Consider the following 19597-nt stretch of genomic DNA (forward strand, 5'->3'; position numbering starts at 1 on the left):
AGGAAGCCGCAGAAGAAAAGTTTGAAGCCTGCAGATGTGGTAGGTTCATGAGGTTTAAGGGAAGAAGCCGTCTTCATAACATCAAAGTGCAATGTGAAGTAACAAGTGCTAACGTAAAGGGTGCAGCAAGAGTTCCAGAAGACTGATCTAAAATAACTAGCGAAAGCGTTTACACCAAACAGACATTCAGTGTAGATGAAACAACCTTTTGTTGGAAGAAGTTGCTGACTAGGACATTCATATCTAGAAAGAAGTCCTCACCTGGCTTCCAAGCTTCAAAGAACAGACTGACTCTCCTTGTTAGGAGGTAATATAGCTGGTGACTGTAAGTTGAGGCCAGTACTCATTGACCATTCTGAAAATCCTAGGGTCCCTGAGAGTTATACTAGATCTACTTGGCCTGCTTTAAGCATGGAACAACAAAGCCTAGATGACCATACATCTGTTTACAACATGGTTTACCAAATATTTTAAGTCCACATGGAGACCTAATGCTCAGGAAAAAAGATTCCTTTCAAAATATTACTGCTCATTGACAATGCACCTGGTCATCCAAGAGCTCTGATGGAGATGGACAATGAGATTAGTGTTGTTTTTGTGCCTGCTAATACAACGTCCGTTCTGCAGCACATGGATCGAGTAGTTTCGACTTTCAAATCTTATTTAAGAAATACATTTGAAACAAACAAACAACAACAAACAAAAGAAATACATTTCAAAAGGCTCTAGCTGCCAGACATAGTGACTCTCCTGATGGATCTGGGCAAACCAATTGAAAACATTCTGGAGGGGATCCCTGGGTGGCTCAGTGGTTTGGCGCCTGCCTTTGGCCCAAGGCGCGATCCTGGAGTCCCGGCATCGAGTCCCGCGTTGGGCTCTCGGTGTGGAGCCTGCTTCTCCCTCTGCTTGTGTCTCCGCCTCTCTCTCTGTGTCTATCATGAATAAATAAATAAATAAATAAATAAATAAATAAATAAATAAATAAATCTTTTTAAAAAAAAAAAAGAAAACATTTTGGAAAGGATTCACCATTCTAGATACTATTAAGAACATTTGTGATTCATGGAAACAGGTCAATATATCAACATCAACAGGAGTTTTAGAAGTTGATTCCAGCACTCATGGCTGACTTTGAGAGGTTCAAGATTTCAGTGGGGGAAGGCACTGCAGATTTGGTGGAAATTCAAGAGAACTAGAATTAGCAGTGAAGCCTGAAGATGGAACTGAACTGCTGCAATCTCATGATCAAACTAACAGATAAGAAGTTGCTGCTTATGGATGAGCAAAGAAAGTAGTTTCTTTATTTGGAAACTACTCCTGGTGAAGATGCTGGGGAGGCTGTTCAAATTACAACAAAGGATTGAGAATATCACATAAACTTAGATGATGAAGCAGCAGTTGATAAAGGGTTTGGGAGGATGGACTCCTATTTGAAAGAAGTTCTTCTGTGGGTAAAATGCTATGCTATCGAACAGCATCACATGCTACAGAGAAATAATTTGTGAAAGGACAAGTCAATGGATGTGGCAAAGTTCATTGTTGCCCTAGTTTAAGGAATTGCCACAACCACTCCAGCCTTAAGCCAACACCACTGTGATCAGTCAGCAGCCATCAGCATTGAGGCAAGACCCTCCACCAGCAAAAGGATTACAACTCACTGAAAGCTCATATGATGATTAGCATTTTCTAGCAATAAGTATTTTTAATTAAGGTATAGGCTGAGCGTCTGCCTTTGGCTCAGGGTGTGATCCTGGGGTCCTGGGATCAAGTCCCACATTAGGCTCCCCACAGGGAGCCCCCTCTGCCTATGTCTCTGCTTCTCTCTGTGTGTCTCCTGTGAATAAATACTCTTTTTTAAAAAAAAGGTATATACTTTTTTTTAGACATCATGATTTTGCACACTTAATGGATTGCAGTACAGTGTAAACATAACTTTTGCTATAATGCTGGGAAACCAAAGAATTCATTTGACTTGCTTTATTGCACTATTTACTTTATTGTGGTGGTCTGAAACTGAATCCAGAGTATCACTGTGCAGCCCTAGCCTACCCTAGCTAGCAACCCTAGCCCTACCCCAATGGCTGCATCTTGCAATCTTTAAGATTTCTGTATGATTCTTACTTAGATGGAGTTAATCATTCATTCTCCTTTCACACACAGCAATCATCATACTTCTCAGACTCTCTTGTTATTGTTTGAAGGAAATGTCCGCCTACCCTATTTCCCCCTTGCTAAATCTTCATTTATCTGTGGATTCCCATTACTTACGTAGAGTGCCAGGTGGTGAGTATGTGTGTCGCTTAATAGAATTTTCTTGAATTGAGTGGAATAGAACTATGCTCTGGAATTTTGCTACCATCTTCACTAGAAGACCATAAATTCACTGCAAAATGGATCTGGTTTTGGTTTACATATTTACCAGTGCCAAAAGTACATCTTGATAATGTGGCCACACAGCATGGGCCCCAAGGAAGGAACACACATACATGCACACGCACACACACACACACACACACACACAATCCTTTCATTGCCCAAATAAAAGTAATTTGCCACAGGGTATATGTATAGGTTTTTTTTACTCTTTTTTTTTTTTTCCTTTTTAAAAACATCCAAAGGATGGCCTTCAAAGAAAAGGAAATCTTTGTGGACCTTAAGTGAAGTACAAATGCATTACATTGCCTTTTTTTTTATAGCCCAGAAGATAACATGAGCATTTTCTTTGGCATTTGAAAAGGGCAAAATTGGGAAAGTACAAAATTATACTGGTACTAAAAAGAAAGTTCTTTAAAAAATTATAATCGAAGGTGTCCTCTTTAAGTGGCCTTGTGTCTCTTCATGTCTAATTTCTACCAATTACTTTGACTCTTGGGAGAATTACAGGGCTTCTAGAAAGAGGTTTCATAATTAAACGAAATACACAGGGGGTAGTAGCCTACAGAGGTGTGCCCTAGAAAATGCTCCCATATGAGGCTAGGAGGCTGGGGTTCAGCCCTGGAGCGTGCTGAATGTTGGAATCACACGTGGGGAAGAAAAGTAACACTGGGTTTAGCAGTGATTGACATGTGTTACGGCGGTGGAGAAACCACAGCAGCTGGTTTATTCCCAGACAGCAGAAATTGAAGAAGGTGAATTCAAAGTTGTATTCTTAAATCAGAGCGGAGAATACGAGAGTGTTTGTTTAGCATGGAGGTCGTTATTTTAGATTCAGATATAGAAAGAGCCCCCACTCTGGGATCGCAGCTGCCCCTCGTTGTTGGCGTGGTATCAGCCTTCAGCAGTTTTCTCAAGCTTCCCGAGGTGTTTGGAAGACTTGATTAGCTCTCTTGGGCTGCCACTGTACCCCCCAAGGAGCTGTCCAGCATCACCGAAGACTACCTTAATTTAGTCCTCCTATTTCCCATCTCACGCTGGAGTGACACCCTTTTCTGGTGTGTTGAAGTATCAGGATTCACTGTTAATTATTGTGTTTGCACTTTCCAATCTAATATGCTGGTGTAAAGCCACATTCTCTTGGGGGAAGAGAATTTTTTTCAATCCACACCCGTAATGGCTTGCCTAGTTACTCTTACTCTGCACCTCCAAAGTGTCGGCCTTTGTCCCAGTGGAGGGAACAAGAGAGACAAACGTGCGTTGTTCAGGGAGAGCCTCCCCTCCCCCACCCCCACCCCTGTTTTATAGCCGTCCTTGATTGCCTATGTCTTTCTCTGTGTTTTTTTTTTATTATTATTATTATTTACTTATTTTTGTCTCCTCTGAGAGAGAGAATTAGCATACTAGTGATTTCCAGTCTTTTCCCAATAGTTTAGAATGGCAGAGATTAGTGAGCAGGTACCCAAGACACAGAGGCACAAGCATGAAATTTCTTTGAAATTTCTTGTTGATCTTATGCAAATACTAGAGTACCACAAAATGTCTGTATTTGTTTTAAAGTAAAATAAAGTCCCCTTCCTCCCACAGAACACACAGTCTTTCAATAACAATGAAAGATTTATTCTGTGGCATTACAGGTGGGCTGTAGGGATTCCTATATGCTATTTTGAGGGCCTGGTGCACACAGTGTAGGTAATTTAGTTGCAATACTTTTACTGAAGTGTCAGATTTTTGTATTTATATGCCTATTGCATATTAAATTTAGGAACTCAGATTGTCTTACTTTAAATATTCCTGGCAGTCTTTTTTGTCTTTTCTCTTCTTTGTCAATCAGGCTTAAATTAGATTGTGTGTATTTTTCAAGCTGAGAAAGACATGGGCATTACCAGTGTTGGATTCTGGAGACTAGTACTAAGTTAATTTTACATTTTTAGCTATGAATGCAGCAGCAGGTGAGAAATAACTTTCAGAAATCCATTATCAGTGATTTCAGTGTTCTTAGGATTTTGATATAATGACTATCTATCTATCTAACTGTCTTCTATAATTTTTTAAGTGGTTGAAAGATGGAACCATTTTACAAAGAGGTAAATGCCATAAATACAATTTAGTGGAGTACATCATTTCATTTACCTCCCATTCATCAACCATGAGTTGGAACTGAAAATGGCTCCAAAGGCTTTAAAAACTAAATTAGTAACTTGTATTCATACAACACCTGTTTCTGAGGGTTTGAGAGCACTTTTGCTTCACTCCTATGTGTTAAGTCTTATAATTTATTCTCACTGTGTCCTCATGATGGTTGTTTTTGTTGTGAATATTTGTTGAAAACATCATGCATTCAATGGAGGTTTAGACTTAATTCTGTTTTGTAACAGAAAGGCACCATTTTCTTGCCTTAGCTCCCACCTCCCATTTCAAATCCTAGGAAAACTAGCCTGAAGAAGTTATTAATGACTCCTTAGTATTGAAGTATGGGGTGGGTGAGCAGGACTGTTTGGTGGGTAGGGGGCTTAAGTTCTGTCTTGAGGCTCATGGCTCAGAAATAAACCATCTTTCAGCTCAGGATCCCTAGAGCTTATAGAAGGGTCCTTGAAGAATTCCCAGTATCCTCTAGGCTTTGCAGCATCTTCAGCCCCCATAGCTAGGCTCTGGGACCAGAGGCCTGGTTATGCATAAACTGGTTTCAGGGCATTTTGACACTACAAACCTTTTGAGCACCCCAGGTGGCTCCATTGAGCAGGCTGGCTGGATCTTGTCAGTTTCTGCACTAAACAGTTCTGTGCAAATGCTTTTGAGGCCCTTAGTGCATTATTTTTCCTCTTTACTTAAAAAACCCCAAATGTGTTTATTAGATGTCCTGTATCTTCTAAGGTAGTAGCCTTTGTTAGAGAGAATGAGATGAGCACAATCCCTGCTCTGGGGAGATTTATGACATACCCAACATGTTGAAATTTTAATTTTTGGACTTTTATAGTTAAAGTCCCCAAAATGGCTCTGTCAGGCAACTTGGATCTTATTAGGAACAAAAAGCCCACTTTTCTTGTGAAGAATGTGTACATGTTTGCAGGCATTTCTTAATGTGATTCATTATTTATGGCACCAGCCATAATAACTCCCATTTATTGTGTCTGGCCCGAGTTCTTGCTCATTGCTTCATGATATACATTATCTTTATTCCTGAAAGCAAGATGAAGAAGATGAGACCGTCTTGACTTGTCCAGAGTCATGCTTTTGGTAAGTGAGGAGCCAGGATTCACATCAGAAGCTGTCTACTACTAACACTGTTCCTCTTTAATTTTTTAACCATTAGGGTTAAATTGTAAGGGTAGGGTAGGATTTCCCAGCCTATATATAGTGTCTCAACTATTGACAGTTTGGGCTGGGACCATCCTGTGCACTGTGGGATATTTAGCAGTATTCCTGGCCTCTACCCACTAGAAGCCAGTAGCAAACACCACCACCCCTGCCCCTGGCCCTGCAGTTAATGACAATCAGAATGTCTCCAGATATTATCAGTGTCTGCTGATGGGCAAAACTGCCTCTAGGTGAGAACTATTGGGCTAATGTTAGGGTGTGAGGTAGGGATCTACTTTTTTTTTTCTTCCAGATAGCTGCCTTTGTCAACAGCATTTATTGCATTTGCCTGATTTTACCATGGAATGAAAGGGTACCTGTATATCATAGTTTGGATTTCTGTATATACCCTAGTTTGTTCCCAATTCTTTATTGTTCCTGTGATCTCTTTATTGATTTTTGTCCTATGCCATGCTATTTTTGTTACAATAAGTTTTTAGTGTATATTAGTATCTATTAAGGCACTGTTCTTTTTCAGGATCTTCCAACTTTTGCATGTTGATTTGCATGTTGATACAGAGGCTAAAGCTATTTTCTCCAATTCCCAGTAAATTCTTTCAAAACTGTAATTACATTATAACACAATTTCTACTGTGTGTTTTCAGGAACATAGAGTTCACTCTTACTGTTGGAGGTAAATTTTTATTTTAGAGCTTTGTGATCATTCTGAGACTTCTACATGTTATGTATGCCTGTATTACCAAAGTGAGGTACATACCCATGTTGAAGGAGTACTGAGGCTTCTGTGTATATTTATTTATGTCAAAAAAATAGGAAAAAAGTTATGTGTTACTAATATTGAACGTTCAGGTTGAAGGTGGTTCTCTGGCTGCTTGCAGAGGTCAGAAGTCACCTGTCTATATGAAGCAGGAGGTATCCTGAGAGCCTGGGTTCAGAGGAAGACTTTCATTTGAAAACTCAGTGAAGTGGATTGTGGATTATTTTTTGTAGTTTAACCCTCATGAAATATACACATGGCTTAAAAAATTCCTGGGGCAGCCCTGGTGGCCCAGAGGTTTAGCGCCGCCTTCAGCCCAGGGCGTGATCCTGGAGACCTGGGATGAGTCCCAGATGGGGCTCCCTGCATGGAGCCTGCTTCTCCCTCTGCCTGTGTCTCTGCCTCTCTCTCTCTCTCTCTGTGCCTCTCAGGAATAAATAAATAAATAAATAAAATCTTAAAAAAAATTCCTGTAATGTGGTTTGCAGATTCAGGAAAACACACCAGAAATATAAATGTAAAATCCTTCTCTCTGTCCCTTTTTTCCCTCTCTCTCTGTCCCTGTCTGTTTCTTTCTCACACATACACACACTCACACACAGAAAAATGTCACACTGACCCATTTCTCACTGTAAGAGCTTTCTATATATATATATATATATATATATATATATATATATATATATGTATTTATATACCTATTCAGATCTAAAAGAAGATGGCCAAAGAAATTTGGACTCCTCAAGAAGACATTTTGAAATGTGGGTTAATGTTGCCACTATTGCTAACAATGAATCTCATTTCAAGTGTATGTTAAGTCTTGAAATATTAGCTATTCATAATATGAATTTCTTGTGATTATAATTTTAAAATACTGCTTATCTCATTTGCTTCTCATCTTTAAAAATTTCTTTTGTGTATAGTTTATGTAACCTATGTAGGTTGTTGGTGCAGCAGTAGTCAGGAGTTTTTACTGACATGGCCCACGATCAAAAAATTTGGAGACTAACTGATTCGTGAAACTTCTGATTCGTGAAACCTCTGGATCACTCCACTGGTTCCCAAAGCAGTTAGAATTTTGCTACTCAGAGTGTCATCTGTGCACCAGCAGCATTGGCATCACCTGGGAGCTCCTTGAAAATGCAGATTCCCAGGCCCAGCCAATGCTGAATTGGAATCTTCATTTTAACAAGGTCCTCGGTGATCTGTTTTCACATTAAAGTTTAAGAAGAGAGTTAAGCTGTGCTCTCCTATTAGGTAGCCACTAGCCAAGTGTAGCAATGTAAATGTAAATTCATTTAAATTAAATAAAATTAAAAATTCAGTTCCTTAGGAGCACTAACCACATTTTAGGTGCTTGATAGCAACAATGGCTAGTGGCTACTGCGTTGGACAGTGACTAATTTCCATCTTCTAATTCCATCATCTAATTTAGTTAGAGGGTGTGGGTAGGAAGATCTAGAAAAGAAGGAAACAATAAACAGACTTTAATTTGGAACATGTGCATTGATATAAACAGAGAAGAGACTTCTTGTCACTCAGTTGAACATAGCCCATGAGAGAGTCATGAAGAACATTCGTATGGGGTGCTATTACTGTTAGTTTTGTCTGTGGATAACATGACTTTTCTAAAGTAGTTAAGTATCAGGGAGACCTGCTTCATTCAGTGTTATGTTTGTGATAAAATATTATTTGTGCATTAATACAAAGATCAGTCCTTTCCAGAGTTTTCAAAGTAAATGGGGAAACTTTTAGGATCCCAGAGAAAGCAGGACCCTGCCCCAGATCTCATTCCTTGAGGTTCTCTTTTCTGTAGTCCAGCCTGATGGGGATTGAAATACTGCATTATACAGGGACCACTGGGGTAAAGCCGGTTTGTTTTCCTGTTGCTTTTAAGATTGATGGTGAGCTCCTTGGGTTGCGCAGTCACTGGCGGTTTATCTACCAGGGAGCCAGCTCTGACTGTAAACAGTGAGACAGGATGTGGCAAGATTTCTCTAGAATAAACAGCAGTACTGGATAGTTAGATGCCCACAGTAACTTGCTCATACTTGGCAGTGTGCAGCTTCCTAAGAGAGTGTGTGGTTAGGGTATCATTTGCACAGCCTCCCCCCATCATTTCTGGAATGTTCCTGGTGATAACAAACCCTTATCAGAAGTGGGGAACGTCTGTTGGTGAAAGAGGAAGAGAAAATCAGAAGAAAAGGCAGTGACCCATCTATGAGTTCATTCTTCTTCTTTCTACTTCCTACTTCAGAGCTCCTCTGATAGACTGTATAGTTAGGTGCTTTATGTAAAGATTTGCTGGGATTTGTTTACTTGGGGATTGTTTTTTGTTTTTTTCCCCCTGAAGCATTTCTTAAGTTTCACTACTGGGGGAAGCTTTTGACTCCAGCAGCTGCATTTTTTTTTTTTAGTAAATTTGATTTATTTTGCAAGGGGAAGGAGTCATAAAATGATCGGAAATCTTTTCCCCATTGTTCCGAGAGCATCTTTGGGAAGCAGCATTTATTCCCCTCCCCACTCCACCCCAACTACCACCAATTGCAGGGACGGGAAATACCTAAAGTCTGTCTCCCATCCGTCCACTCCCTCTACAAAATCTTAGCTCAGCTCATTACTGCTCTCCTGAAACATTCTTTCCCTCTTCTTCCATGTACATAATGCTGCATGCTTAATCTTCCTAAAGTCTGTATTTTCATGTCTTCTCTTATCTAAGACCATGCTTGACTCTCCTTTCCCTCAAAATGAAGTCCAGTCCCATCCTGTAGCAACTACCCCATCCTTTCTTTCCAACCATGGTCCTCACTTCTCTGCTGCCCCACCCTGTAAGACACATCACAGGTCCATCCTAACAGCAGATATATCCAGATGTTCGCTGGGCTCATATTTATTGGTCCCACTGATCCTGATAGGCAGTCCTCACCTTTTACCAAACTGACCTATTTATTATTTCCATTATGTAACTCATGCTTGTTTCCATATATATGCTTACTAATTTCTGTTCTTGGTGCCTGGAATATTCTTTTATCCATTGTCCCATGACTAATTTCCATTTAGCTTTAGACTCAGCTGACACACTTCTTGCTTTTTAAAAAAATTCCTGATCCCTGACACTGAAAGTAACTGAACTCCCATGGCACCTCTGTTTTTATACAGTTTACATACAGTAGATAGAGATATTGCATAGTTAGATGCCCGTAGACTGTAATTTTCTTGAAGGCAGGATCTAACTCAGTGCCTTACTTGTGGTCAGTGGTCAGGAAAGTGATGAACAGATGAATGAATACACAGGTCGTTTTATTGTCATTAGTTTCACATTACTTAAACTAGAGAATTATTATTATTTTTTTACCTTGACAAGCCTTCAGATCTGTAATTCATTTCCCTCTCTACTACTACTTAAAAAAAATATTCTGATTATTCTACTTGAACTTGGGATTGCCTTGGGGGAAATATTTTAAAAATCCTTCCTGTTTCCCAGACAGAGAATTTGTTTCTGTCAACTGACATTCAGTAATTTTTTTTTCCTGGTTGGAGAAGTGCCTACTAATCTTTTACCATCATTTCTTTCTGATTATTTCTAAGTGAAGCAAAAGTTGTTTTATTGATGAACTGCACATCCTCTCTTTTCTTTTCACAACTCAAGTTCAAACTGGGACTGTAGTCCTGGGAAAGAGATGTTGTTTAAACTCATGGTCTTTGAAGTTATCTAAGGGGTTTATGAGTTGAAGTGAGATCTGTTACATGTTTATTATTTAAAAGTAGTGTGTATGGTAGTAGTTATTCACATGTTTATTTTTTAAAAGTAGAGTTTATAATAGTTTTTCGACAGGCATTTGTTTTTTAGGAGACATTCCAGATCTGCTCATGAAACCAAAATGGATATTTAATTAACTGCTTGGCATTTTGTCAGTATAATTTGAAGATTAACCCTTTTGCCCTAGTTGATTTTGAATATTTAAAGTACTCATAGACAGTACAGTCTTTGCTCGCATACATGCTCTTTCAATGGCTTAGCAGAGGGCTAAGCTGTGTTGCTGGCAGAGGCTGTGTGTATGCACTGGTCATGATCATGGGTTAGCAGAGAGCATGGAGGGGAAGAATCTGCTGAGTCATTACAAGAAATGAACTATCTGGATTGGGTTTATGGGTTGGTTATTCTGATTATGATACAGTTAGATCATCTATTCACTCTTATCTCTTCCCTGGCATCCAGCCTTCTGTGACTCACATGAGAGCTTTGTGTATGTAACTGAGAGGCCAGAGACTGGTGACCAAGAGGTCAAATTCAATCCCAAGATGTTGGCCAAGGTAACATTAAAAAACATTGTCTGGAGCCACAGTTTAACAGTTATAGCTGACATAAAACACAATTTAATGACTTATTTTAAAAAACTAGAAGTTTTGGCAACTTTGGCCTGGAATCCTTAGTGATGGCTGGGATGTAAACTGCCCAGGTTACGTTGATTTCCACAATTCTCACTGTCTCCCCAATACTGTAGTGCCATGGTGCTTGCCATTTAAGGTCACTCCTGCAACTGGTGACTCTTCTCATGATGGAGACAGGTTTTCTCCAACCACATCGCTCTCAGAAATGGCATTGAGAGAGGGCATCTGATAGGATTCTGTGTGAATGAAAAGCAGAGAGAGCCTGCTTCTCCATGGACAGGAAGACCATTCCTGTATCTTTTATATGAGAACAAAGTGTCTAGATTATGTATTTTGGTCAATAGTATATCCTCTTCCCCTCATTGCCTGTGGGCTTTTGAGTTTGCCTCTTTGGTTTGACTTTCTGACCCTCTGGCTACCTGGGGAGTGACTGCATAACCCTTGGCAGACGTGATTGTTGTAATGAGTGCAGCTCTGATTTGCACAGTTTTTATTACAGTTGATGTTTGTGTGTGAGTAATGAGGTCAACACGACACGGAATAGGTGGTTTTATGGTCTTAAACAACTCTGACATCCATGGCCAGTTGGGCTGACATCTGAGGTACTTCATTTAGCAGAGGGGCTTTTTGCTCTCCTGCCCTACAATTAGGAGAAATTTGTGCACAAATGCTCAGTTTCTAAATCTGCTTTTATGTGTTGTGCAAGCATTTGTTTTTTTCTATAAAAAACCTGCCCAGCATGGCACCCAACACTGGGCTTGAACTCACTACTGTGAGATAGAGACCTGAGCTGAGGTCAAGAGTCAGATGCTCAACCCACTACAACATTTATTTAAAATTTTTGCCCCTACAAGTGTTTATTTAAAATTCTCTATTCAGTTTTGGCCTGCATCACATTTATAAGGTGTCAAATAAATGAGGGCTGTTTGGAATCGTAGGAAAGTTCTGGAAATAGATGGTAGTAATGGTTGTCCAACAATGCAAATGTGCTTAATGACATTGAATGCACATGTAGAAACGGCTAAAATGATAAATGTTATGTTATGTTATATTTTCACCACAATAAAAAAGTAAAAATGAAGAGAAGGGAGCAAGAAGTCAGATATCCTTTCGAAGTTTTTTTTGACCAAAAGAGGCATAGAGAAAGGTCCTCATTTCTATTTTGTATTTCTTTAATCTTTTTTTTTTTTTTTGAAGATTTGTTTTCTTCTGGGGGTATAGGAGTCTACATTACTGGTCTCTACAAGTCATTCTTTTTCTGTTTTCTCTTTCCATTCTGTTTTCTCTTTCACTGAACTTTGTTCAGTTCTTGTCCAGGGAAGATCTCCAGGACAGTGGCAGATACAACATACCCTGCCTGGGCAGTGGTTCTTCACTCTCCACATTAGAATCACTTGGGAATTTCCGAAGTCCTGTTGCCCAGGCCATACCTAAAACTAATCAGAATTTATGAGAGCTCCCAAAGTGCTTCCAAAGTTAAATGCAGCTAAGGCTGAGGATGCCTGCCCTGTGGGAAACCCTATCTGATTTACAGAGCCCAAGGTTTGCTTGTTAGAATGTTCCAGTGCCTGAAGTTGGGGCACATAAAAGGTCATTTCATTTTCTCCTCTAGACCCAGTTGTTTTAGACATTGCCCCATTGTGATTTGAGGGGTCTCTGATATGAGAAGTATAGTCAGGCAGAGGTGTAGGAATAGTTTAGTATAGAGACACTGACTTGGAGAATAAATATTACAGAGTCAAAATGGGAAATACACATACCCAAAAGTCTAGAATGGCTTTCTTTCTTTAAAAAAAATAAATTTTATTTTGGTATACTTTTAGATTTAACGGAAAAGTTACAAAGAAATTACAGAGAAATTCCCTTATGCACTTCATCGAGATCCCCAGGCATTACTATTTTATGTTACCCTAGTACATTTGTCAAAACTAAGAAATTGACACTGATACGTTACTGTTAACTAAATTGTGGATTTTATTTGGATTTCATCAATTTTTCTATTAATGTCCTCTTTTAGTTCTGGGACCCAGTCCAGGGTACCACGCTACATTTAGTTGTCCTGTTGTGATGCCTTTTTAAAACTTAAGTGGGCTGTGAAGTCTTAGCTGCTTCTCCAGCATCCTGAGCAGTCGGGACTGCCATATTTATGTGCCTTGTTACCACCAGCGCATCACACCTCGGCTCAGTAATATCCTTTTTATTCTTCTTCCTTTCAGAAAATCCCCTTGGAATGGAAATAAGCCCACCTCAATTCTCCAATGCTGTGTACAAGTGGGGGCCTCAAGATGTGAGATGGGTTAGAGCTGTTTAGTTAATTTTCCCCCACACACAGTTTTTGAGAAATGGCCTAGCAGCATGAAGGTGTTTTTACTTTTTCAAGGAACTAAGCTGTTGGAAACCCAAATCGATGGGTTAATTTAATAATCATAATTTAATCATAATATAAACAGATTTCTTTGCACTTATTTCCATAGGATGGACTAAATCTACTTTCCCTTTGGGGATTTCAAGACCATTGGTAAATTGAAGAGAAGATTATGAATTTCTTTATTGAAACAGTTGACAGGGTAGCCCATACCTTGCCCCTTGACATGCTTCCTGCATTTTGCTTTTAGGACAGACAGCATCTTCTTTTGGTTTTCTTCATTCCTCTCTGGTTTCTCCTTCTTCTCCTTTGAGCTTTCTTCTCTTTTCTCCCAATGTCTTCACAGTGGAGGGTCCCAAGGGTCAGTCCTTGACAGTTCTTTCTCTACATTAATTGAAATCTCATCCAATCTTATGCTTTAAATACATGAAAGCTGATGGCTCTCAAATTTGTATCTCCAGAAATCCAGACTGAAATATGTATTAAACTGTCTACCAGACATCTATACTTAGAAGTCTGCTGCATAAGTCAAGTTCAGCACATCTGAAACGGAATTGTTGACCTTCCCCCAAAACTGTGCCACCCACAACCTTACCCATCATAGCTGTGGTACCTTCATCCACTCTCCCAGCTACCGGGACAAAAATTCTTAGTCACTCTGATCTTCTTTCTTCCCTCTACACCCTATAAGGAAGTCTTAAAGGTTCCACCTTGAAAATATATCCAGAATCTAGCCTTTGTGACTACTGTTAAACTGCTAACAACCTACCCTGAGCCATCATCATCTTCCCATTAGAAGACTGAGTTAATCTCTTAGCTGCCTCCTACAGCCAGAGGGATCCTTGTAAAATAAATCAGATCATGTTACTTCTGTTTAGTACTTCCAAGGGCTTCCCCTGTCATTCTTTGTAAAAACTACTGTCTTTACTATGGCCTGTAAGATCTATGTTACCTTGCTCTTGACTAGCCATGTCTTCTCTCCTCCTCTGCCCTTTATTCACTGAGCTCCAGCCACAGGGCCTCTTCCTATTGTCTTGCCTCAGGGCCTTTTACTGGCTATTCCCTCTGCCTGGAAACTCTTATCCTGGATATCAGCATGGCCAAATCCCTCACTTCTCATAGATCTTGTATTATAAATGTCACCTTCTCAGCAAGGCCACCCAGACCACCCTCATTAAAACTGCAGCTTCCAGGGGCACCTGAGTGGCTTAGTTGGTTGGGCAGCCAAATCTTGGTTTCAGGTCAGGTTATGATCTCAGGGTCCTGGCATCAAGCCCTACATCGAGTTCCATGTTCAGTGGGGAGTCTGTTTGAGGATTCTCTCTCTCCCTCTTTTTCTGCCCCTCCTCTGTTCGTTCTCTCTCTCTCTCTCTCTCTCTCTCTCTCTCTAAAATAAATAAATAAATCTTTAAAAACAACAACAAAAACCCCCACATCTTCCTCTCACACACTCCTGATTCTTTTCACCTTGCTCTGTTTCTTTTTTCTTCTACACTTACCACCCCTGAACATACTCTGTTATGTGCTCATGTATGTTTATTGTTTTTTGCCTGTCCCCCTTCACTAGATTGTAAGATCCACGAGAGCAGAGATCTTTGTCTCTTCTGTCTGTTGACATATGCTGAAGAGCAGTGCCTGGCGCATAATAGTAGTTGTGGTCAGTACTTATCAAATGAGTAATTATGAACTATGATGCGTGTTTGAAAAGAATGCAGTTATAGATGATAGTCACTACATCAGCAGTGGCTAATGTTTGCTGAGGCCAGACCTCCTGCCATGCCCTGTGCTAAGGGCTTTACATGCTTTTGTCTTATTTAACCCTTGCAATGATGCTAAGAGACAGCTACTAATAATATTCCCATTTAACGGTGAAAGAAACCAAGACACAGGAAGTATAAATAGATAAATAAATAAGTAGATAAATAAATAAATATTTATTTATGGTCAGCAACCCACCTCTAGTTTGCTTTAGCACCTGTAGCCTATAAATGATAAATCTGGAGGAAATTATGGAATAGGCAATGGAGGCAGGTGGCAAAGCACATTTCACTGTTAGCAGTGCTCTTCTTTGAGTGCTCACATTTAATCCCAGAGTATTAGGTGTTAATTTCCAGGTGAGGGAGACTTTAGGTAGTTAATCCTACATCTCCAAAACACATTCTGTGTCCCTCCTTTTTCTTATTGTTTAAATCCAGATCCCTCTGTCCTTTCCAGAAGTGGAAGCCATCACAGCTTCCCGTCCAGGGGAAGTTTGATGGTTTCTCATTTCCTTTTCCAGAATAACACAAGGACATGGCCTTTGGGGAAACCTAAGTGGTGTTTCTCTTCCTCACAGGAGGCAAATGCCTTCTCAGCTGAGAGTTTTATGTTAATGCTTCTTCCATAGGAACTTGATTGCAGAGTATCTATTCCTTCCTGATGTGATCCCTTGATCACAGGCCACCCCTGGCACCTAGAGCAACTTCTGTTGAGTGTCTGCTTCTCTTTCCCAGGGTGATCCTTACCCTCAGAGACATGGAGCACTCATCATCTGTTAGTGACTGCTCTCAGGTGTCTGAATGGATCTTGTGGGCCTGAGCCTAGACTTAGTCACCAGTGGGAGGCTTATTCTGAGCATGAAGCTGCTGTGTCTTCCTACTCAGCAACTATATTATTTTTCTATGCTCTGTAATAAATTACCACAAATTTAGTGGCTCAAAACAATATGCCTTATTTATCCCACATTCCTGTAGCTTATCTGAGTTCTCTGTGCCAGGTCTCATCAGGTTACAATATAGGTGTTGGTGGGGGCCATAATCTCAACAGAGGATCAACTCTGGAAAGATCTGTTTCTACTGCTCCCTTAGGTTCTTCACAGGATTCACATCCTTGTAGTCATCCTATTGCAAACAAAAATCCCCAGTTTGTTGTCAACTATTGGCCAGGAGCTGTCACATGACCCTTTCATTACATGGCAGTTACTTCTTCAAAGCCAGCAAGAGGAATATGTAGCCCCAGCCTGCTGGAATGGAGCTTTACAGCAAACTGTAATCACAGGAGTGACACCCCATCCTCTTTGCCAAATTCTGGTGGTTAGAAGTGCACGTCCTGCCTTCACTCAAGGGGAGGGTTTTATAAAGGCATGAACACCAGCAGGTGGAAGTGATTGGGAGGAAGGGGTCACATTAGGGGTATGTTCACCACAGCAACCATATTTACTGTAGTTAAATTCTGGAGATAGGGGTGCCTGAGTGGCTCAGTCAGTTAAAAGTCTGCCTTCAGCTCAGGTCATGATTACAGGATCCTGGGATCAAGTCCCACATGCAGCTCTCTGCTCAACGGGGAGTCAACTTCTCCCTCTACCCCTCCCCCATGCTTGTGTGCACTCTCTTTCATGCTCTCTCTCTCTCTCTTTTTCTCTCTTTCTGAAATAAAATATTTTTTAAAAATTCTGGAGGTAATTCCTAAAGGCAAGAGATGACCTATTATTTGCTCATCTATTCCTTCAGTAGACATTGGATTTGCTTTGCCAAGACAATAGGTCAAGATGTGTTTTTTTCATGTTTTATCTAGAAAATTTGTCTGATGCCTATTTTTGTAGATATTTTGTGCTCATTTCAGTTCAAATATAACTGAGTAAATTATCTGGTGAAATGAACCAGAGCTGCCTTCCTTCCTATAGTACTTCTGGTTCTAGAACCAAAGATGGTGGTTACTAGATCCTGTACTAGAGCTTATTCCTTGTGAACCTGGTTTGGATTTGCTGAAAAACCGACTCCTTTAATTTTCTGAGTGTTTTACTGAGTGGCTATAGTGTCGACTTACTTAAAATGATTACCGTTTTTCAACCTACTCATTTAAAATCTTGGTGTTTATAAATAACCTCCGTGGTCTGACATTTGTCTTCATGTGACAGAGCAGCTGGGATTTCACATCTTAGAACACCCTCCTCCCATGCCTGTCTTCATTGTTTGAGACCCCACAATACCCATGACTGTATATCATGATCAAGTCTTCTCTTTCAAAAGTCTGAAATCTTCTGCTTTAGTTTCTCTTAATATGTCTTTTGTTTGGGGTGGTAGAGGATGAGAATGTGGGGGAAGAATGAAAGCATGTGTCTAGTCTGACAAAGTCTTAATGCAAGAAGGCTGGAGCACAGAACTGGTTTCTTCTTTCAGAGTTTTTATTCCAGTTTGAGCAGTTTCAAATCTGTTTATTCTTTTACATATCAGAAGTATATATCTCAGTCCCTACTCCTGAAAGGATGTGTTAGAAGGAAAAATAAAGTCAAGATAATGCAATTGACATTGCTTCCCCAATTGCACACCTGTGAAAAACCAAATCCTCTTTAAAATTTTTACACTTTTGAATTTTATGTAAATCATACGCAGATAGTTAACGGTAGCGTAAATTGCTTTTAATAATATAGAAGAATCTTAGAAATTCATTTTTAAAATGTAGCAAATATGCATTCAGAAGCCATTTATTTGGCAGGATACATGTGTATTAGGAGTTTGGTGTGAAAGTGCCCACTTTAAGAATTTTATGACCACACCTGCTCTTACAGGGGCTGGCATGGGCCCCTCTTTGGTAGAGCTCCTCATAAGTGGGCCGGGAGAGCCTTGTTCACCTCTCAGCCAGTGGGGAGTGGCTGTGCTTGTGCTGGAAGCCTTGGGCAGAGCCCAGGACCCTGGTCCTGAGTCCTGATCTCCATGACCAGCTCCTAGAGAGAGAGAGCATACATGCCCTGCTGACACTTAGCAGCAATCCACTTTCTCTTGCTTTATGCATGACTGGGTGGGCCACAGAATCACCTTCCATTTCTGATAATCATGTGGCTTCTGGGAATTCCTCAGGCCTATGTAAGTGTCATATAGGAGCCCCTCAAAGTGTCATATGGCATGAAGTGGTGGGTTTTCTTTCTGGTGATCCCTTGCTGCTGGCTCTCCTGAATGCACATAGTTTTGTATCATTTGCACATCTACATGATGGGAAAGAGGGAGGCAGCCACACCCCCTGTGTGGGGAGATTGCGGGGCTGTGCTGGACACCTCTGCACCGACCAGAAGACTGCAGTTGTTTGCCACAAACAGCCTTGATACTCACTCTTTCCCCAGAACTAAAGTTCTTTATATTCTTTCTTTAGTGCATCTTTAATTTTGATAGAGTTTGCCAGATTGCCTTCTGTAGGGGATGAACCTTTAAAAAAAAAGGGGGGGATTTGTAAAAGACCTTTTAAAAGTCTTTTAAAATTAATTTTAATTTTCTAAGTGCTGTAAGAATAAATTCTCTTCAAAACAAATGAAAAGAAAATTAGGGATATAGCTACAGTTACTTTCAGGTACCACACCACCCCTTGATCCAGTTCCCATGCAGACCCTCTCCATCCCCCAGAGGTAAATGCTATTATTGGTTTGGTGTGTCTCTTTGTCTGTGCCTTGGTAGATATAAACACATGGGAAATAAACATTATGGGAGTGTGTGTGTGTGTGTGTGTGTGTGTGTGTGTGTGTGTGTTTGTGGTTTTAATGCATACACTATATTGTGCTAAATGTCTATAACTTGATACTATGTCTTAGAGGTCTTTCCATGATGTGTATAATTTTATGTGTGTGTGTGTAAAATTTGAGTTTTACCATAAATTATTTTTCAGTAGTGCCTTTTTGACATTTACTTTCAGGAAAGAATTTGGGGTTTCATTAAATACCCAATTATTCATTCAGGGGTGTGTGTGTGTGTGTATGTGTGTGTGTGTGTGTAGTACAAAATCTTAATCTTTGTGTGTTGTTTTCCTCTCTTCAGATCTCAGAAAAGTGATCTCCACAATGAACGCTACATCTTGGAATTAGATTGCTGTTCCTCCTTAGACCACCTGACAGGCCAAAAACTCATCCCAGAGTTCATTAAGAAGGTGAGCCCTGTAGACAACTGAACAGGTTTGCAGTGCAAACTGGCTGGGGCTAACTTGGGGCAGTTCAGTCACACTCCACAGGCTGGGCAGAGCCTGTGCCTTCTTGAATGTGGGTCTTTGAACAGTCCTGCAAGGGTGCAAACCATCCCCACCCCCACCACTACACACATTGCTCAGGCTGAAGATGACTTGGAAACATGGTAGCTTCCCCCCTTCCTGGGCAGGCAGGTCCCTGGACCTTGTCTTTTAAAGCTGTAGTGGCATTAATAGCCTACAGGCCTGTGGACCCATTGCTGGGACTCCCTTCAAACCTTCACGGTGGTGTGATAGCACCCCTAGCCCAGATCCCACCTTCTACTTATCCTGTGGGTCTTAATTGCCATGAGCCATCTTTCCTTCTAGCGTGAGAGCATCCCAGAGTGCTGTATCCATCGGCATGCAGTTATATCAGGGAAAATTGCCCACTTGCAGGAGAATCATTCTCTGCCCAGAAATTGTCTGGT

General features: G+C 40.4%; 1 protein-coding gene across 2 annotated transcripts in view; it reads left to right on the top strand.

Moving 5' to 3' along the window:
* The window catches only part of RFTN1 (raftlin, lipid raft linker 1), a 200241-nt gene that overhangs the window by 88788 nt on the left and 91856 nt on the right, over nt 1-19597 (top strand). For both annotated transcript variants that reach the window (XM_055321300.1, XM_055321301.1), the window contains exon 4: nt 18986-19094. In XM_055321300.1, coding sequence (XP_055177275.1) covers nt 18986-19094 — 109 coding nt within the window. The remainder of the gene's footprint in view (nt 1-18985; nt 19095-19597) is intronic.

The sequence above is a fragment of the Nyctereutes procyonoides genome, unplaced genomic scaffold (assembly GCF_905146905.1).
Source record: "Nyctereutes procyonoides isolate TBG_1078 unplaced genomic scaffold, NYPRO_anot_genome, whole genome shotgun sequence".
Lineage (NCBI taxonomy): Eukaryota > Metazoa > Chordata > Mammalia > Carnivora > Canidae > Nyctereutes > Nyctereutes procyonoides.